Raw genomic sequence first — 16,924 nt, 5'->3', positions numbered from 1 at the left:
TTGCCCTAAATGTATTTTCAAAAGTTAGTGTATTTGTTTCAGTTTACAAAAGTGCCAGTGAAGAGCTTGAGATGTAAAATGAGAAAATAAAGTAAATATCACTAGTGAATATTTTTATTGGCTGTCATTTACAATCAAGCTGCAATTTTGTCAAAATATCCTCTTGAGACTCAGTCATTCATTGCTGTCATTTGTAGAGGAAATGTCGTTTTTTTTTTTTATATAAATTTCTCAAAGACCCTCCTTGCCACCATTGTACATCTTAGGGTATCTTAAAGCAGACACAAAGGGCTTTACAGAGACACCAAATGTTTTGTGATTTGGCCACGAGGACTTCCTCTGCTTGGTCTTTAAAAATGTTTGACTTCACAATTTAGCACATTTAATGTATGGTGACATATGTCCTGTTTTTGTTTGTTTATTTGTTTGTTTTTTCAGACCAGAAAAAGAGTTTCAAAATTGGCTAAAAATCTCCAGAATTTGGCTTTGTCTTCATATCATGTACTCTCTACGGTTCACTGAGTTCACTGGTTTATATAGTCCTGGAGGGCATTAACGGGATAGTTTCCCCAAAAATACAATTCTCTCATCATTTACTCACCCTCATGCCTTCCAGATGTGTTTGACTTTCTTTCATCTGTTGAACATAAACAAAGATTTTTAGATGAATATTTCAGCTCTGTAAGTCTTAACAATGCAAGTGAATGGATCCCAAAATTTCAATGCTCCAAAAGTACATGTATAGAGATTCTCTCTAAAACCAAAGCAACAAAAATGTAGCTTCTGACACGATTGGATATTTGCTCACCATATTTTGCACTGTACATTTACTTTGCTGCTAAATGTGAAAATACAAATGCATTTAAATACAACTTATGCTATTAAACTTTGTGAAAATACTGTGTGTCACACTGCACCCATGTTAGTTTTAAATGCTCATCCCAGATGCAGGACCATTGAACTGGTTTGTCCCGTAATTATATCAATTGTCTTTTGCTGCTCTCAGTGGTGCCTTTTTAACTCCTGATATCAAATCATTTCAATTAAAATTATTAAGTAGGTAAAACATATACTGTACACGATTCTTAGGCTACAATGTCTAATATCGTATTATAAAGTATTTTATTAATTTGTGTTATTATAAAGTATTACCCATTTTACTAGGAGGGTCATTCCTACAATTCGGTGACATTTTGGCTTTAAAACTCAAAATATGAATTTGCAAGTAACCTTATGTTTCATCATTAACCCTTTCATATGTATCATTACATATTTGTGATGGTTAAAGCTGAATGTATCCCTGGGAAATAATTTAAAGAGTTTTACTTTTGTTAAAGGTGCAGTCTGTAAGATTCAGAAACCCTTGTTATTAATGACACCTGTGGCAGTTAAGTGAACTGCAGCCAGCTGCCTGTTGCGCTAGCTTGGACCAAAACAATGACGTAAAATACAAAGAGACTGAACGTGATTCACCAGCATCATGCTGATAGATGAGGTAGCATAATTAAAATCACACAGTTTTACTACAAACTAATATTGAGACAATATATTTTTTTGACTCTGCAGTGCTGGAACAGGGCTAAAACAAAGTGTGGATAAAGGTCTGACTATGCGAGACTGTAGTTTGAAGTAATCACTTTTCTTTGCATTATACATTGACTGCATTTATACGATAGCATATGTCGGCGGTAGCTAGTTAGCCAGCTTTATCAATTGCTGTTAGCTACATTTTGTTGATGATGACAGTAGCTGTTTATAAAATAGATTATATTATAAATATGTTGAAACAATTCAGTATTGATGTGATTCCATCACAACTGTGATTTTGAGATATCGATGCGCTATTGTTTTATAATAATAGAATGTGTATATTTTCTGTATAACCAAGTTATGTTACACTATTGAATGGAGCTTTTTGCATTATCTTGAACAATGTCTAGCATTCATTTCATGTGTTATTGCAGTTTAGCTAAAATGACACAGATCAATCCTTATGGCACTATATTTCACATGCTTTGCAGTTATGTAAGCTAACCTGTCCAATAAGAACACCAATTCAGGGTCAGTTTTGATCCCCAAAACCAAACGAAGGTTCCTCTAGGAATCAAATGCCCTGCCGATGTTCACTCTAGTTTAGCTCGACCACGATCACGTTTCCACTTAGCAAGACGGGATTCAGTAGAAAATGTTTTTTTTGTTTTGTTTTTTTGGTTACTCTGTGTTTGTGTAGGAGTCGGTGTTGTGCTGGGAGCCGGCCGTTTACTGGATTCCATCTGTAAGATAGTGGAATCCAGTAACCAGTAACCAGTTTTTTGTCACAGCTGAATAGCGGAAGAGAAGCTATTACTGACTGGGGCAAGGCTCTCAGGAGCGTGGATAAATGTCACATCCTTTGGATTAACCCCGCAAAAGTTACCCTCTCCCTTCGCATGAAAATCAGTCTACAGGTTTTAATAGGTAAACTAGGAAGTCCGGGAAGGGCTAATTTTTTAAGTTGCATTACAAGCCATTCACACATTGGCAAAAAAGGTGAATATTACATTTTACATACTGCACCTTTAAATAAATGTTGCAATGTATATTGTTTTAATTAAGTAGTTATTTGTTGTTGTGTTGAAAATGTATTTCATTTAGTATGTGTGTGTTTATGTTTATTGTAGAGTCAATAGTGTGAACTTACATGTGTTAGAAGTCCAATAAGTGATTTGGGTTGAAGTGCAAGGGGAGGAGTAGAGGTAGACGAGAGGGGAGACTCGTGTAGAATGCATGGGGACCAATTGTCTCCATGTTTCCTTTTTATAGCGTGAAAAACTTTATTTTGTGTATGTAATTAGTTAGGCTGTCAAAACTAGAGCCTGAACTAATATTACAGCAATGGGAGTGATGACAAATAAGGACTATTTCCCCACTAAATATTCCTGTTGTGTTTCTGATCTGCCATTAACTAAAACAATGTATGAAGTAATCATCGCAATCATGGATGAGACAGACGTCTAATGCCAGGAGGTAAAATCAGTTTTAGTGAACCAAGCATTTATGGTACTTTTCTGTTGCTTTCTACTCTAAATCGAGTGAAGAGGTCTTATTCTTGGACCACTATGTACACCAGCAATGAACAGGCCTACTACGGTTTAATTCTAAAAAAATGTATTGCCGGATAATAGAAAAGAATAAGAGTTAAAAATGTATACATTATAAATATATTCTTGGGTCCACAGATGCAAATAGAGTGACAGATAAAAAAAAAAAAACACATGTACAAACATTCAAAAGAGAATACCAGATTACCAGTCTACTGCGTCATGATGGCCTGCGATAGCGGCAACATATACCTTCAAGGTGGAGGGGGACAGCCTCTCCTTCAGTAATGAGAGCACTGACCCGACTGCGCACCTCTGAGAACAAGTGCCACTTCAGGGAGTAAAGTTGCCTGGTAGAGGGAGCTCTGGCTTGGTTGATCGTGTCTACGACGGCAGGTGGTAGGTCACTTAGATTTTCCGCATCCCGTCCAGATGTGGAGGTTCCAGAGGTCTGGGCGTGGATACCAAAGGGTGCCCCATCCCTGAGAAAGAAGGTCCTTCCTCAGGGGAATTCTCCAGGGAGGGGCTGTTGCGAGGAGCACAAGATCTGAGAACCAAGTCCAAATGGGCCAGTAGGGGGAATGGCTTGTTCCTTATCCTCCCTGACCTTGCACAGCACCCGTGCAAAGTAGGCTAACTGGGGGAAATGCGCACTTGCGCAGGCCCCTGGGCCAGCTGTGTGCTAGTGCATCTGTCCCGAGTGGAGCCTCCATTCAGGAGAACCAGAAGATCTCTCGGGAGGTGAACAGGTCTACCAGTGACTTGCCGAACCGTTCCCAAATCAGCGAACATCCTCCAGGACCCGAAAGGCTCTCAAACCTTCGGACAGCGGACAGTGCGTCCGCTACCACGTTGAGGCTGCTTAAGTCGCTGCTGGCTCCAAAGAAGGAGATGGCGGGCGAGTTGTGATATGTGACGGGAGCGCACACCACCTTGGTGATTTTTGTAAGCTACCATCACGGTGTTCGCTGAACGGATCAAGACGTGCATGCTTTTGATGTACCTGGCGGTGCTTCGGCACGGGGGGGAGCAGGCAATACGGTGTCGACAGGCAAAGGTGCATCCCGAGGCTCTGGTGCTGAGGGAAGACTTGAAGCACTTTCCTTGCTCCACGCACCCAACTGGGGGTGGGTTAGTGACTGAGGAGGAGGTCCCATGAATGCGTCCTCTGGACTCATCTAAACCGGCAGGCAGGGGGACAGCAGTCTTGGGTCCGGAGGTGGGGGGTCCGCGTCAGGTGTGCCAAAACTGTTGAGGTGTGGCACCGGGATGCCGTGAGAATGGCATTTGCGAGCTGGGTGACCCAGAGAAAGAGGATATTGGTCTTTTATTGAGAACGTGGGTACCGCAGCCCGAAGGGGGTGCGACAAAGAAAACAGACTGAACTGAAGATTCTCCTCCCGATACACCACCGGGGGATGGAGTTGTCTGCTTACCAGCTCTGGAGCAAACATCTCCATCTCTGGGTCATCTGACTCAGGAACATTTGGGAGCCTTCCGGGTCCTGGAGGACTTTTTAGGGAGTGGTGGTGGTGTAGTGGTCTAAACCACATAACTGGTAAACTGGTAATCAGAAGGACACTGGTTCAAACCCCACAGCCACCACCATTGTGTCCTTGAGCAAGGCACTTAACTCCAGGTTGCTCCGGGGGGATTGTCCCTGTAATAAGTGCACTGTAAGTCGCTTTGGATAAAAGCGTCTGCCAAATGCATAAAAATGTAAAAATGTAAATTGGAGGATGTTTGTGAGATGGGGGCATGAGCTTCCTGCGGGGCACTCGATGCTGGGGCTGAGAGCTGGGCCCAGGTTGGGGCGGAGCTGCACATTTTCTGGGAGCCGCAGGAAGACGCCCTCACCGGGCAGACGGAGCACGGCCCATGATGGTGGCATGACGGGGCATGATGTGAGAAATGGCCTCCGTCTACTTCTTCACCGCTGAGAACTTCTGGGCAAAGTCCTCAACGGTGTCGCCGAAGAGACCAAACTGTGAGACGTGGGCGTTGAGGAAGCGTGCGTTGTCTGCGTCCCTCATCTCGACCAGGTTCAGCCACAGATGTCATACCTGAACCATGAGGGTGGCCATTTCCTGCCCGAGTGTCCGCGCTGTGACCTTTGTGGCCCTGAGGGCGAGGTTGGACGCTGAGCGCAGTTCCTGCAACACGTCGGGGTCAGGAAAACTCAAGTGCAGATCTTTAAGTGCCTTGGCCTGGTAGACTTGCAGGAGGGCCATGGCATGCAAGGCAGAAGCGGCCTGTCTAGCTTTGGAGGTCAGTGATGACGTCTTCCTACAGGCCTTGGAGGGGAGCACCGGGCGATCCCACCAGGTGGCGGCGTTCTCAGGACACAGGTGGATCGCAACCACTCTGTCCACGTAGGGGACCGCCGAGTACCCGTGGACCGCTCCGCCATCGAGGGTAGTGAGAGCGGATGAGCGAGGGGGTCGGTTACGGGCAGTCACACAACCTAGTCAGCTCATCATGCATTTCCGGGAAGAAAGGAACCGGGGGGGGCGGAAGGGAAAAGGATGTTCAACGACACTGTGTATTGCTCTTTTAGAGAAATAAATTATTTTAAGAAAATATTCTCTTTTAGAAAAGCACTGTCGAAGTGCTCGGGGGCAAAGCTGCACTGAGAAGGAGAAAGCCGCTGATATGTGCCATAGATCCAACAGCATACGCTCTTTTAGAGATGAATACAGCTCGCTGATCACACAACCGGTCGGCTCCGAAGAAAAATTCTGAATGGACAGACTCATTTCCCTCCATTTATACCCGTATGTCCGGGGGCGGAACATGCAAATTCTGTCTGCCAATTCTCATGATGAGAATGGCTCTCAAGAGAGACCCCTAGTGTCGTTTCTTCGACACAATGTCGAAGTAAGGGATAGACGGGGAGTAAGTGGTATCGCCCATCCCTAACATCGACCGAGGTGGTATTAAAAAAGTATCAGGTAGCCTACTGTTCACAGTGGAAAACCCCAAAAAAGTGAGATGAGTCGAGTTGTACCGTGCAGTGGAAAAGCCCCATAAGTTTGGACACACACTCTTTCACACCTTTGGGATGGTGTGTATGGGCTGAAATATGTGCCACCAGAAACTGAATTTGAACCATTTATATTTGAATTTGAATGGCTAAACTTGAATAATTGCATTGAAAAACTGAATTTGAATCACATAATTTGAAATTGTTTTGTTTAATTAAAATTGAATTTATTCAAAAACTGAATCTGAATTGTATCATTTGAAATTGAATTTATTCGTTTGGAACTGAAGTCCAATAAAATTTGATCCTCACTGAAAATTAAACTCTCTATATATCTTCACATTCACTTCTCACAATTCAGATTCAGTTCTCAAATTCAATTTCAAGTTACTGAGACAGACATCTGGGTAGTTGGAGGATGAAGGAAGAGCAATCGAGCGTTCATTGGCGCACAGGACTCCTCTTGGGCCAATCAGCACCAATGTTTTGGAGCACAGTACGTTACCCGCCATGAAACAAAGAAGAAGTGCTTGCCTGACTTGCGTGACCACCACCACCATGGATTCGGCTGGGACAAATACGGTAATGAATTTTTTTTTTTTACGATCTAACGATCTTTTGTTTAACTGTTGTTAATGTTATAGCTATTTTGTAGAAACAGGGGAAATTAAATCTTTCTCCCGACGTTGCAAACAGTAGCTATAATCCCACGTTTTTATGGTAGCCTACTAGCTCTTGTAACAACATTTTTGCCTGGTGTTTATTATTTCTAAGCGTTTGCCTCTTCCTCCGGTGAAAATGTTGTTGCAAACGTAGCTAGTGTTAGCCGCCGCCAAGTAGACTGGTCATGTCTTCAGTGTGATTTTTTTCCTGATAACTTCTCCTCGTGTTTGTCATTGTCAGAGTAACGTTACTGAGAGGGAGAGAGAGAGAGAGTAGTAAGCGTGTAAGTTATGTGTCGCTGTGTTTGGCAGGTGCTAGCATAATGTAAGGCCATAAACTTCAGGGCAATTACACCATAGCACTAGCCCTATTCATTTGAATTGAATGCATAAGTTAGTTAATTCCGTTTGACTAGAACACAAAAATAGCACATTTACACTTCGAAAGAAAGCGATACAGCTTCCTGCACAACAGAGCAGTGCAAGTGGCTGATGCCATCACATGTAAAAAAGGTAAGGTGACACTGTATTTTTGGACACTGTAACTGTAGGCTAAATTATGATGTTAAATTAATGTTTATATTGTGCCCCTTTGGTTACTTAATCAGGCAGATTGCTTGTCTTCATCTAGCCTACATTTCATCTTCTTTTAGGGGATTTTCATTATATTCCATCATACCTAATGTTGGGGTTTTATTAAATTATTTCTATTCTATATTCTGCCTTAACATGTGTAGCTTGTGACAAAGTGGTCAGTCACAATTTCCCTGTTGGACAAAGAGAAGCTAAGACAGCAAAGACCCACATAAACACAGTTTGGCATCTCAATCCTGTGATGATAGCCTTACCTGTTTTGCTCACAGCCATAGGATATACGCCAGATTTATACTGCATATAGATATGTTATGGTTATGGACCACAGAAATGTGGACTTAATGATCTTCTTTGTGTTAACTTATTTTCAGATTCCTGCTGCTCCAGTAGCTCTGATCGACTTCTCTGCTAAAGCCAAAAAAAAAAGCTTGACTGTTCTATTGATGGCAGGACAACTGAAAACCAGGTTGGGAAATCAATTTCATGCCCAAGAGTGAAGAGAGGGTCAGAAACATATGCTAGTTTTTTTGAGACTTTAAGCAAAAACTGTCCAAGGAGTGCAGCACTGATGGCTAGGGAGCCTTACTACAAAGAATTCATCCCCAAATCTAGTATGCTTCCTAAAACTGTTCTTGAATACAGAACACCAGAGACTCTGCAGCTACCCCCCAAAGAGCTTGGAGAGCTATGCCAGGTATTCCAGCTAGAAGAGCTCATCATGTCCCAGGTCCAGGCTGTAGAGAGGGCAACTCGAAGTCAGAGTGCAAGCAGGATTTGGTTTAGGCAAAGAGCTGGACGCATAACTGCTTCCAAGCTGAAACAAGCTATTAAGACCAACCCACAGCAACCATCCAAGAGCTTGATCAAGGCCATATGCTACCCAGAAGCATATAGGTTCACCACAGCCGCTACAAGGTATTTAGGGTTTGAATTAGGGTAAGGCAGAGGTAAGGCCTCGTGTAAACAGTGTGTATGTCCAGAAAAGAAACACTGACAACAGAGGGTATAATCTGGATAAAAAGAAGCTTGTCTATTAAGTAAATGTATCTTACTGGTGGAATATTAAATGAAATGTATAGTAACACATTGCTTTGGTGCACGTTAGTTATAGGGTTATAAGACTATGGTTATGCAGGAGTAGAACTAAGTATAGGGGTTAGGAAATGGCATTTAAATCACTGAACTGGCTCTACACATCCAATACTAAGTAATCATTTCCTTTTCATGTTTTGCATGTGTACTGTGTACAGTTATGGATGCAAACATGAAGCACAAGCCAGAGGAGTCTATGAGAAGCTGATGGGTCGGGAGCATGCAGGCTTCTCCTGTATGGACAGTGGTCTCTGGCTGAACCCCAAGTGGCCATACATGGGGTCCTCCCTGATGGGATTGTTGCTTGTGACTGTCACGGAACTGGCACCTGCAAGATTAAGGTAATATTACAGTCTCTGTTGTAGTAAAGTCCCTAAATCTCGAGACTGAGTCGTGTCTCAAGTCCTAAACTGAGCAAAAAGGCAGAAAATATATTTGTTAATCTATTGTTCACGTGTCCTTCTCTCTGTGATTTTAGTGTCCACACTCTCACCAAGATGAAGCCAATCTGCGCTTGTGTGCTGGGGAAAAGGGCTTCTGCCTCATCAATGATGGGGATAATGTCATGCTGGACCGGACTCATGACTACTACTACCAAGTTCAGGGACAGCTTCACATTGTAGACGCTGAGTACTGTGATTTTGTTGTGTGGAACCACAATGACATTTTTGTTGAAAGGATTTTGCCCGATCTTGAACTTTAGGATGATGTTAGGCTTTTTTAGAAACGGCATACTTCCAGAAATACTGGGACAGCAAGTTACAAACTCACATGTGTAATGTAATGAAAGGATCCAGGCACTCTTGAAAGTGGGCTGTGTGATATTGCTGTTATATCAATACGGTTGTATGAGACAAGATTACATTTTGACTATTGTTATGAGTGTGGTCTTTGTGAGTTCTGGCTGTTGTATAATTTAAATGAAAACATTAAATGCCATTGAGAAGACAGAATTATACATGGTGGTTTATTTACAAGATTAGATTTTTCAACAATTGTTATAATAACAAGAACATGGTGTGCAATAACAGATTAGAATCCATTTCATTACATATAATACATATAGCCAGTACAATTGGACTAGTGGATAAAAGTATTACACTTGTTGAAAACATATTAACAGACTGATATGTGTCGGGGCTCAGGTACTACTACTCCATGTCCTCTTACTTATCATCATCAGAGCCAAGAAGCAGGGATCAGGTATTGGACACTACATGTGTGAGGGCTCAGGTACTGGACTGACTGATTATTATCCCTCCTCCTTACTCCAATGGGACAATAGACTCCGAAAGATTAGACAAGCTTAGGGCAACCTAAAAGCCCCAATCAAGTCCATATTAGACTACCGGTAACTTAATAAGCATTACTAAGTAAATGAGCATTTAATGACAACCTAATGCTATATAAACACAGACACAAAAAACACGTTGGCTAGCTAACATACCTCCGACGAAGTGGTCGCTGCAGACACGGGCATTAACAGACTCTGCTCCTCCCGACCGCAGACGATGCGTTAAAAATCAACTTTTACGGCGTTGTTCTGTGAGCTTTTTACATTTCTCACCTTTATGAGTGACAATCTTCGGTACTCTATAAAAACCCTTTCCCTTTTCTCGATTAGAACGATTGGAGCAGCCGTAAACTACACAAAACATTGGCATTTTGCCAGACGGCAGATCCTCAGCTATTTCACTTCCTGCCCTCCATCTGAATTGCGGCTCTCGCGATGCAGCAGCGTGACGTCACGTGAAACCAACCTATGAACGCTATCTATCGATCTGCGCTCGATTGCTCTTCCTTCATCCTCCAACTACCCGGATGTCTGTCTCAGTAACTTGAAATTGAATTTGAGAACTGAATCTGAATTGTGAGAAGTGAATGTGAAGATATATAGAGAGTTTAATTTTCAGTGAGGATCAAATTTTATTGGACTTCAGTTCCAAACGAATAAATTCAATTTCAAATGATACAATTCAGATTCAGTTTTTGAATAAATTCAATTTTAATTAAACAATACAATTTCAAATTATGTGATTCAAATTCAGTTTTTCAATGCAATTATTCAAGTTTAGCCATTCAAATTCAAATATAAATGGTTCAAATTCAGTTTCTGGTGGCACATATTTCAGCCCATATGGTGTGAAAGGAATGAGAAATGTGGTGGAATGAGAAATTCTGTGACCATGCATGTGCAGCTGAAAAATCTGTAAAAAATGTTTGATGCAATCATGTCAACATGGACTAGAATCTCAAAGGAATGTTTCCAGCATCTTGTGGAATCCATGCCATGAAGAATTAAGGCTGTTTTTAGAGCAAAGGGAAGCCCTAACCGGTATTATATTGTGTTTCAAAGAAAGTGCTCAGTGCGTGTGCACTTGTTTTACTACACTGTGTAATCTTACTATTAACTCGTGCTACATTAATTTGACGAATTAAAGATGTACAGTATATAATTTTAGACTTGATGAGAACATTTATTTACCACATTTCTTTCTCATGATGTGATTTTGGAGACGGTTTCATCCAGCTATCAACAACAGAATCCAACTGCAGAGCCATAAATATAAACTGTACCACTGTCCGATACATGTGTCAACATAAGATTTAAGACCTGTTTTTATGACTGCACCTGTTTTTTGGACCCTCATGCCAGATTAACCCCTTAAACTCTGGTGCATTTTAGGGCTGCCACCCACAATTTTGCACACTCAAATTTAAAAGAGCACAATTCACACATACTGTGGACTAACTGAAATAATGGCTTAATTTTTCAGAGAACTGCACAAAAATTATTTCTTTCTCTATCACATACCATCACAGTATACATATCTTAAATGCAGGTGGCGCTCTAACACATTTTAGCCCTCACAGATATGCTCATACATTCAGTCTAATCAGTTCAAGCACCACTCTTGATGTTTCATTGAATACAGCACGCTGCACAATAGTTTGTTTGTAGCCTGTTTAGGATTGCTTATTCTTCTTCTCAAACGTTCATCATTATATTCATCTTTCATTGTTATATCCTTTGTCATTTTACCGCATTTCAGGTTTTTCCGCTTTTCTACTGTCTCATCTGCGTGTATTTTACCTGTTGCTGCTGGCACCTAGCTAGAGTCTGTGTTTGTAGCCCGCTAGTTTTTTAGCATCGCTTATATATCTGTTTTCAGGCTTTAATCCTTAACATCTGCCATTGTTAAGCGCGCATCGGGATTTCCCTCGTATTCTTCTCTTATCGCGATTCAACTGTGCTCATATTCCACCTGCATCCGCGTTCTATTTTTAACGCGATTAAACTGCGTGCATTTTTTTCAGCGCGCACCGTTTTTTCTCCTCTGCGGTAGCCTACACAGATTATTTGCATCGATCTCAAAGCACCGCTTAAAAGAACAAACCCAGCTAGCAAAAAGCGTATAGCGTCTATTACGGTCACTGAGGTTGAAATGAAAATTGAAAGCGTCAAATTCGCTTTCAACGTTGAAACGGTCAATCTTCAACGTCTAATTACGGTCCACTGAAGGTTGAAAATGAAAATTGAAAAGACGTCAAATTTGTCCCGACTTTTCAACGTTGAAAACAGGTCAATCTTCAACGTTTACTCTATGCCTATTGACAATTCTCAAGTCCAACACATTAATATGCCAATAACATTTTAGATTAACATATGAATGAAACAAAGCTTTAGAGTTAGCTTAGAATAGCTTTATTAAAACAACACATTTTTAAATAGTGCAATAAACCAGTAACCAACACAGATTTCACATTCCAAAAGCACATTCCAAGAGTCAACACAAAACAACTCAGAAAATGTACCCTTCAAATGTTCACACTTTGCGACCTCCACCTCCAGCTCTCCCGGGAGCATGTTTAAGTGTCTCAGCCATAGCAGCCCTGATTTCAACTTCTGTGGCAGTTTTACTCCACTTCATTACTGCAGCTGCAAAAGAAAATATATTAGATTGTGCATGAATAAACCCCGTCTTACATCATTAAGGCTCCTACACATTGTATTTACATTTAATCAATTGACAATTGCATGGATTTGCATACCTTTCCAAAAGAAATACAATTGGTAAGCTAAATTAATTATATATATATATATATATATATATATGCATGAAAAATGCAGTTACCTTTTACCACAGAGTAAAAAGTGGTATCCTGGAAGGCTTTTTTCTCACTGCTACCCCGCCCCTTCATGTTGAAAGATGCCATTAGGCTGTTGGTGAAAAGCCTGAGAATACATGCACAAAATCATAGGGTGAGGTCCATGCCTACATTCTACAAATATTCCTTTATGCTTGCATTACTCCTAATGAATCATCTCTTTCCGCATTTTTGCTTTTCTATGTGCTAAGAGGAGGGCAAACAGAGCAGGCAATGAGTAAAAATGTAACTGCATAATTACATTCTATATTCTGAGCATGTGACATTTGTTTAATACCTGTCCATCACTTTATGGACGCAGTCTTTATCGTTCCTCCCTCCCACCTTTGAGAGCTGGGACACCTGTACATGACACATGAAAAGCCACTCAATACATTATGAATAAACCCATGGTATTGGTAATATCCTGACTGTTGCCAGATTGAGCTTAAATGGGAACTGGTCATGTTGACTCCTCCATACATGTTGAGTCCATGCAAAATATTATGGGACAGTATACCTCTAATATAAAAGGCATGAAAATACGCCTATACGAAAATTTGAGCACTGAGTGTCCCTCAATTACACATTATATAAAGCTGTGCATGTTAACAGATGCATGAGAAAAGCATCTTTTTGTACAATATAGATCATTTAGACTTTTTGGAGACTTGGGGGTCTAGTCTAATTAACATCTAATTGAGTGTAGTCCAATTTCTGTATAAATCATACCCTTTGTTCCCAGAGGTTGCGGTCCTTGAGACGTGCCTCTTCTTGAGCAAACTCTTCTAAGGTTTCTAGTCTAGCAACATGGACAGCCGAATTCAGGGGCTCATAGTGCCTCCCGACTCTTTTTATCTCATCTAGAAGTTCAACTAGCTTTCCAAGCACTGACTTCTGGTATTCTGTGGAAGAAAACACATTAATTTATTTTTGTCAAGTATTTTATAAATCTTACTTTATGCTTATTAAAGAATGATACAATAATAAATATTGACCATGGACGTACTAGCTTGAGACATGGGGAATAAGCTTCTGCTCCTGGACTGTGATGTCATTCGAACTCCACGCTGAGGTGTGCGAGAACCCCTAGATCCTGAAGTAAAAAACAAAAACAAACAAAAAAACAGCATTGAAGCTCAGTGAAATCGTTTTTAAAGACAGCTGCTCCTGCAATAATCTCAATAAGTGAGGTAGGAGAATTGACAACTATGAAGAATGCAACTGATCATGGACTCACTGGATGAGGATGCCCGATCTTTTCTGCTCCCGGACTGTGATGGCATTCAAACTCCACGCTGAGGTGTGCAAGAACCCCTAGATCATGTAGAAAAAAAAAAAAAAAACAGCGTTGAAGCTCATTGAAATAGTTGTCAATTCTCCTAACTCACTTATTGCAGGAGCAGCTGTCTTTAAAAACTATGAAGAATGCAACTAATCATGGACTTGCTGGATGAGGAGGTCCGACCTTTTCTGCTACCGGACTGTGATGGCATTCGAACTCCACGCTGAGGTGTGCGAGAACGCCTAGATCCTGAAGAGAAAAAAAAAGAAAAAAACAGCGTTGAAGCTCATTGAAAAAGTTTTTAAAGACAGCTGCTCCTATAAGTGAGGTAGGAGAATTGACAACTATGAAGAATGCAACTGATCATGGACATGGCGATTCTATTGCCAAGGTGTATGTAGAGGGTTGTAAAAAAATGTTTACTGACTTACTGGCTGACACTGGACTAAATGTTTCTGTTGATTCAGACCTTGTGGGTGAACGGTGAAGCATTGGACGAGAACATCCAGAAACTGAAAAAGGAACAGGAAAGTTGAAAGACTGTTTTGAGCCCAGACTTAAAAATACTTTATATTCCATTTGCATTGTGAGCAAGTAAAGTAGAATAAATAAAAACATGAAATTACTGTCTGAAGATGCAGGACTCTGTGGTTGTCTAATGGCGGTGTTAGCCAGTTCTGGGGGTGCAGGTAACTGGAGCAGCGTTGCATTTGGTCCTGTGGTTGTTAAAAGAAATTCCAAAACCAGAAGCATACAGCAACTTAAATGACAGAAAAACTCATATTGCCAACCATTCCCTGAAATTTGATGACTGAATTATACCACTGCAATTGAAAGTAACATATATTTGAATTACTGACATGTAGCTCCTAATGGCAAGCAGTATAATATTAGAAAAATGGTGACAAATAAGAATGGAAAGAAAAGAAGGAATGGAACAAGGTAATGGTCTAAAAACAGGGTGATGGCAGATTTAAATTACTTTTTCAGTATTTAGTACAAATGTTGAAGAAATACAATTTCTTTATTATGAGTCATGGAACTTGACCAGACAAAGTTGAAAAATTAAAATTAAACTTTGACCTGTTGGAGTGTTTAAACGCAAATAAGGTACATTGATGTGTGATAATCTGAATGTCACATACAAATACATTTTTATGGATTTACCTTATCAGTAGCGTTTTTCAGTAGCCATTCAAATAATTGTTTCTTTAATCCTTATTTTCTTCTAAAATGTTAATACAATTATGTAGGCATACAGTTTGTTGTACAGGCATACTTTTAACTATATGTATTATGTACAATAGGTATATAGATTTGAATTTGTATTACAACTGTATTAATTTTGTAAGTGAATAGTTACATAGCATGTACACTGGTTAGACTACTTTTAATGCAGGTGCAGACCGAGGGGAAAGTTACAGTTGTATTACCATGGCTACCGTCATGACCAAAGTAGAGAGCAGACAATAAACAAACACATAAACAAGACAAAAACAAGCTTTCCGAGATGCCTCGCTTGTGTATGCGGTTACTGCAGATAAAGAACATAGGCCTAGTTTTTAAAAACCAGAAACTCACCTGAACTCCTTCGAGAAACGGAAAAAGCTGTAGTTCCCTCACTCCGCAAATGCGTTGACAGCATTGTTCGAATTTCATCCAGATTTCTGTTCAATTCTTCATACGTCTCAAGAGGTAGCAAATACGAAATTCTCTGTGCATTTCTTAAGCAGTCATCTATCACACGAAGTTCGCGCTCACCACAATTTCCCTGACTTTGAGCTCTTTCAATTTGTTGACACTTTCTTGCTATTTTGTCGAGAACAGCTGCCGTCATCGTTTAATAATCCCTGAACTACTTCATATCTTTTCTCTCGGAAAACAAAAGCAGACTAAAGTTGTTAGCGGTTAGCTAGGGAGGAGGGGAGGAACTCTGGGTGGTGCTGAGGAAATGTAGTTTCACGTCCACGCTAACAGTGGATTCGCTCTACGAGCGAGTACAATTCAGATATCTTAAAATACAATTGTGACTAGTCGAAATCGAATTAGAGATATCTCTAATTACCTTTAGTGGATAAACGACGGCGTCTTTTAAAGATATCAATGACATCATTACAGATATCTTAAATTGAGTTTTGACTAGTCAAAATATATTACAGATATCTCAAATCGGATTTCTTACTAGTGCACTTATAATTGCAGATATCTCTAATTGTCATTCTGACTAGGCGAATTATAATTATCACTCGTCAAAATACAATTGTTACTAGCTTAAAATATATTTATAGATAGTCAGAACAAAGGTTTAAATGCTAAAACGGCTTGCCATACTGAATCACATGAAATACAACGTGTTGTTAACGCGTGAAAAGTTAACACGTAGACAACACGTTAACAACGTGCAAACAACGTGTTGTCTACGCGTTGTCTACGTGTTAAAATTCGCGTATATTTGAACTGCCTGGCGGTTTCTCGTGCGCACGCGAAAGTATCTTAGATTTTTTTTTTTTCACAGGTCACTTCGGGGGCTCCGTAGAATACAGCACGCTGCACAAGAGTTTGTTTGTAGCCTGCTTAGGATGGCTTATTCTTCTTCTCAAACGTTCATCATTATATTCATTTTTCATTGTTATATCCTTTGTCATTTTACCGCATTTCAGGTTTTTCCGCTTTTCTACTGTCTCATCTGCGTGTATTTTACCTGTTGCTGCTGGCACCTAGCTAGAGTCTGTGTTTGTAGCCCGCTAGTTTTTTAGCATGGCTTTATCTGTTTTCAGGCTTTAATCCTTAACATCTACCATTGTTAAGCGCGCATCGGAATTTCCCTCGTATTCTTCTCTTATCGCGATTCAACTGTGCGCATATTCCACCTGCATCCGCGTTCTATTTTTAACGCGATTAAACTGCGTGCATTTTTTTTCAGCGCGCACCGTTTTTTCTCCTTTGCGGTTATTTGCATCGATCTCAAAGCACTGCTTAAAAGAACAAACAGCCTTAGGAAACTGCCTGTGTTCTGACAATCTGTCCTACCCGCTCAGTGTGCTACCGGTAGTTCAAGCTGTTGTCGTGGAATATTGCG

General features: G+C 40.6%; 1 protein-coding gene across 1 annotated transcript; it reads right to left on the bottom strand.

Annotated features, from left to right (window-relative positions):
- Positions 1 to 11,968: 11,968 nt before the first annotated feature.
- LOC127641323 (uncharacterized) lies at positions 11,969 to 15,727 on the bottom strand. The gene is made up of 9 exons (XM_052124254.1): positions 15,427 to 15,727; positions 14,472 to 14,561; positions 14,277 to 14,357; positions 14,029 to 14,094; positions 13,570 to 13,656; positions 13,293 to 13,465; positions 12,859 to 12,923; positions 12,548 to 12,648; positions 11,969 to 12,351 (listed from the first exon to the last, which is right to left on the bottom strand). Exons 1-9 carry the CDS (start codon positions 15,680 to 15,682, stop codon positions 12,239 to 12,241), a joined length of 1,032 nt encoding a protein of 343 aa, XP_051980214.1. The 5' UTR covers positions 15,683 to 15,727; the 3' UTR covers positions 11,969 to 12,238.
- Positions 15,728 to 16,924: the final 1,197 nt, after the last annotated feature.

Source organism: Xyrauchen texanus, chromosome 50, assembly GCF_025860055.1.
Source record: "Xyrauchen texanus isolate HMW12.3.18 chromosome 50, RBS_HiC_50CHRs, whole genome shotgun sequence".
In the NCBI taxonomy this organism is placed as follows: domain Eukaryota; kingdom Metazoa; phylum Chordata; class Actinopteri; order Cypriniformes; family Catostomidae; genus Xyrauchen; species Xyrauchen texanus.
This window is presented reverse-complemented; position numbering and strand designations above follow the sequence as displayed.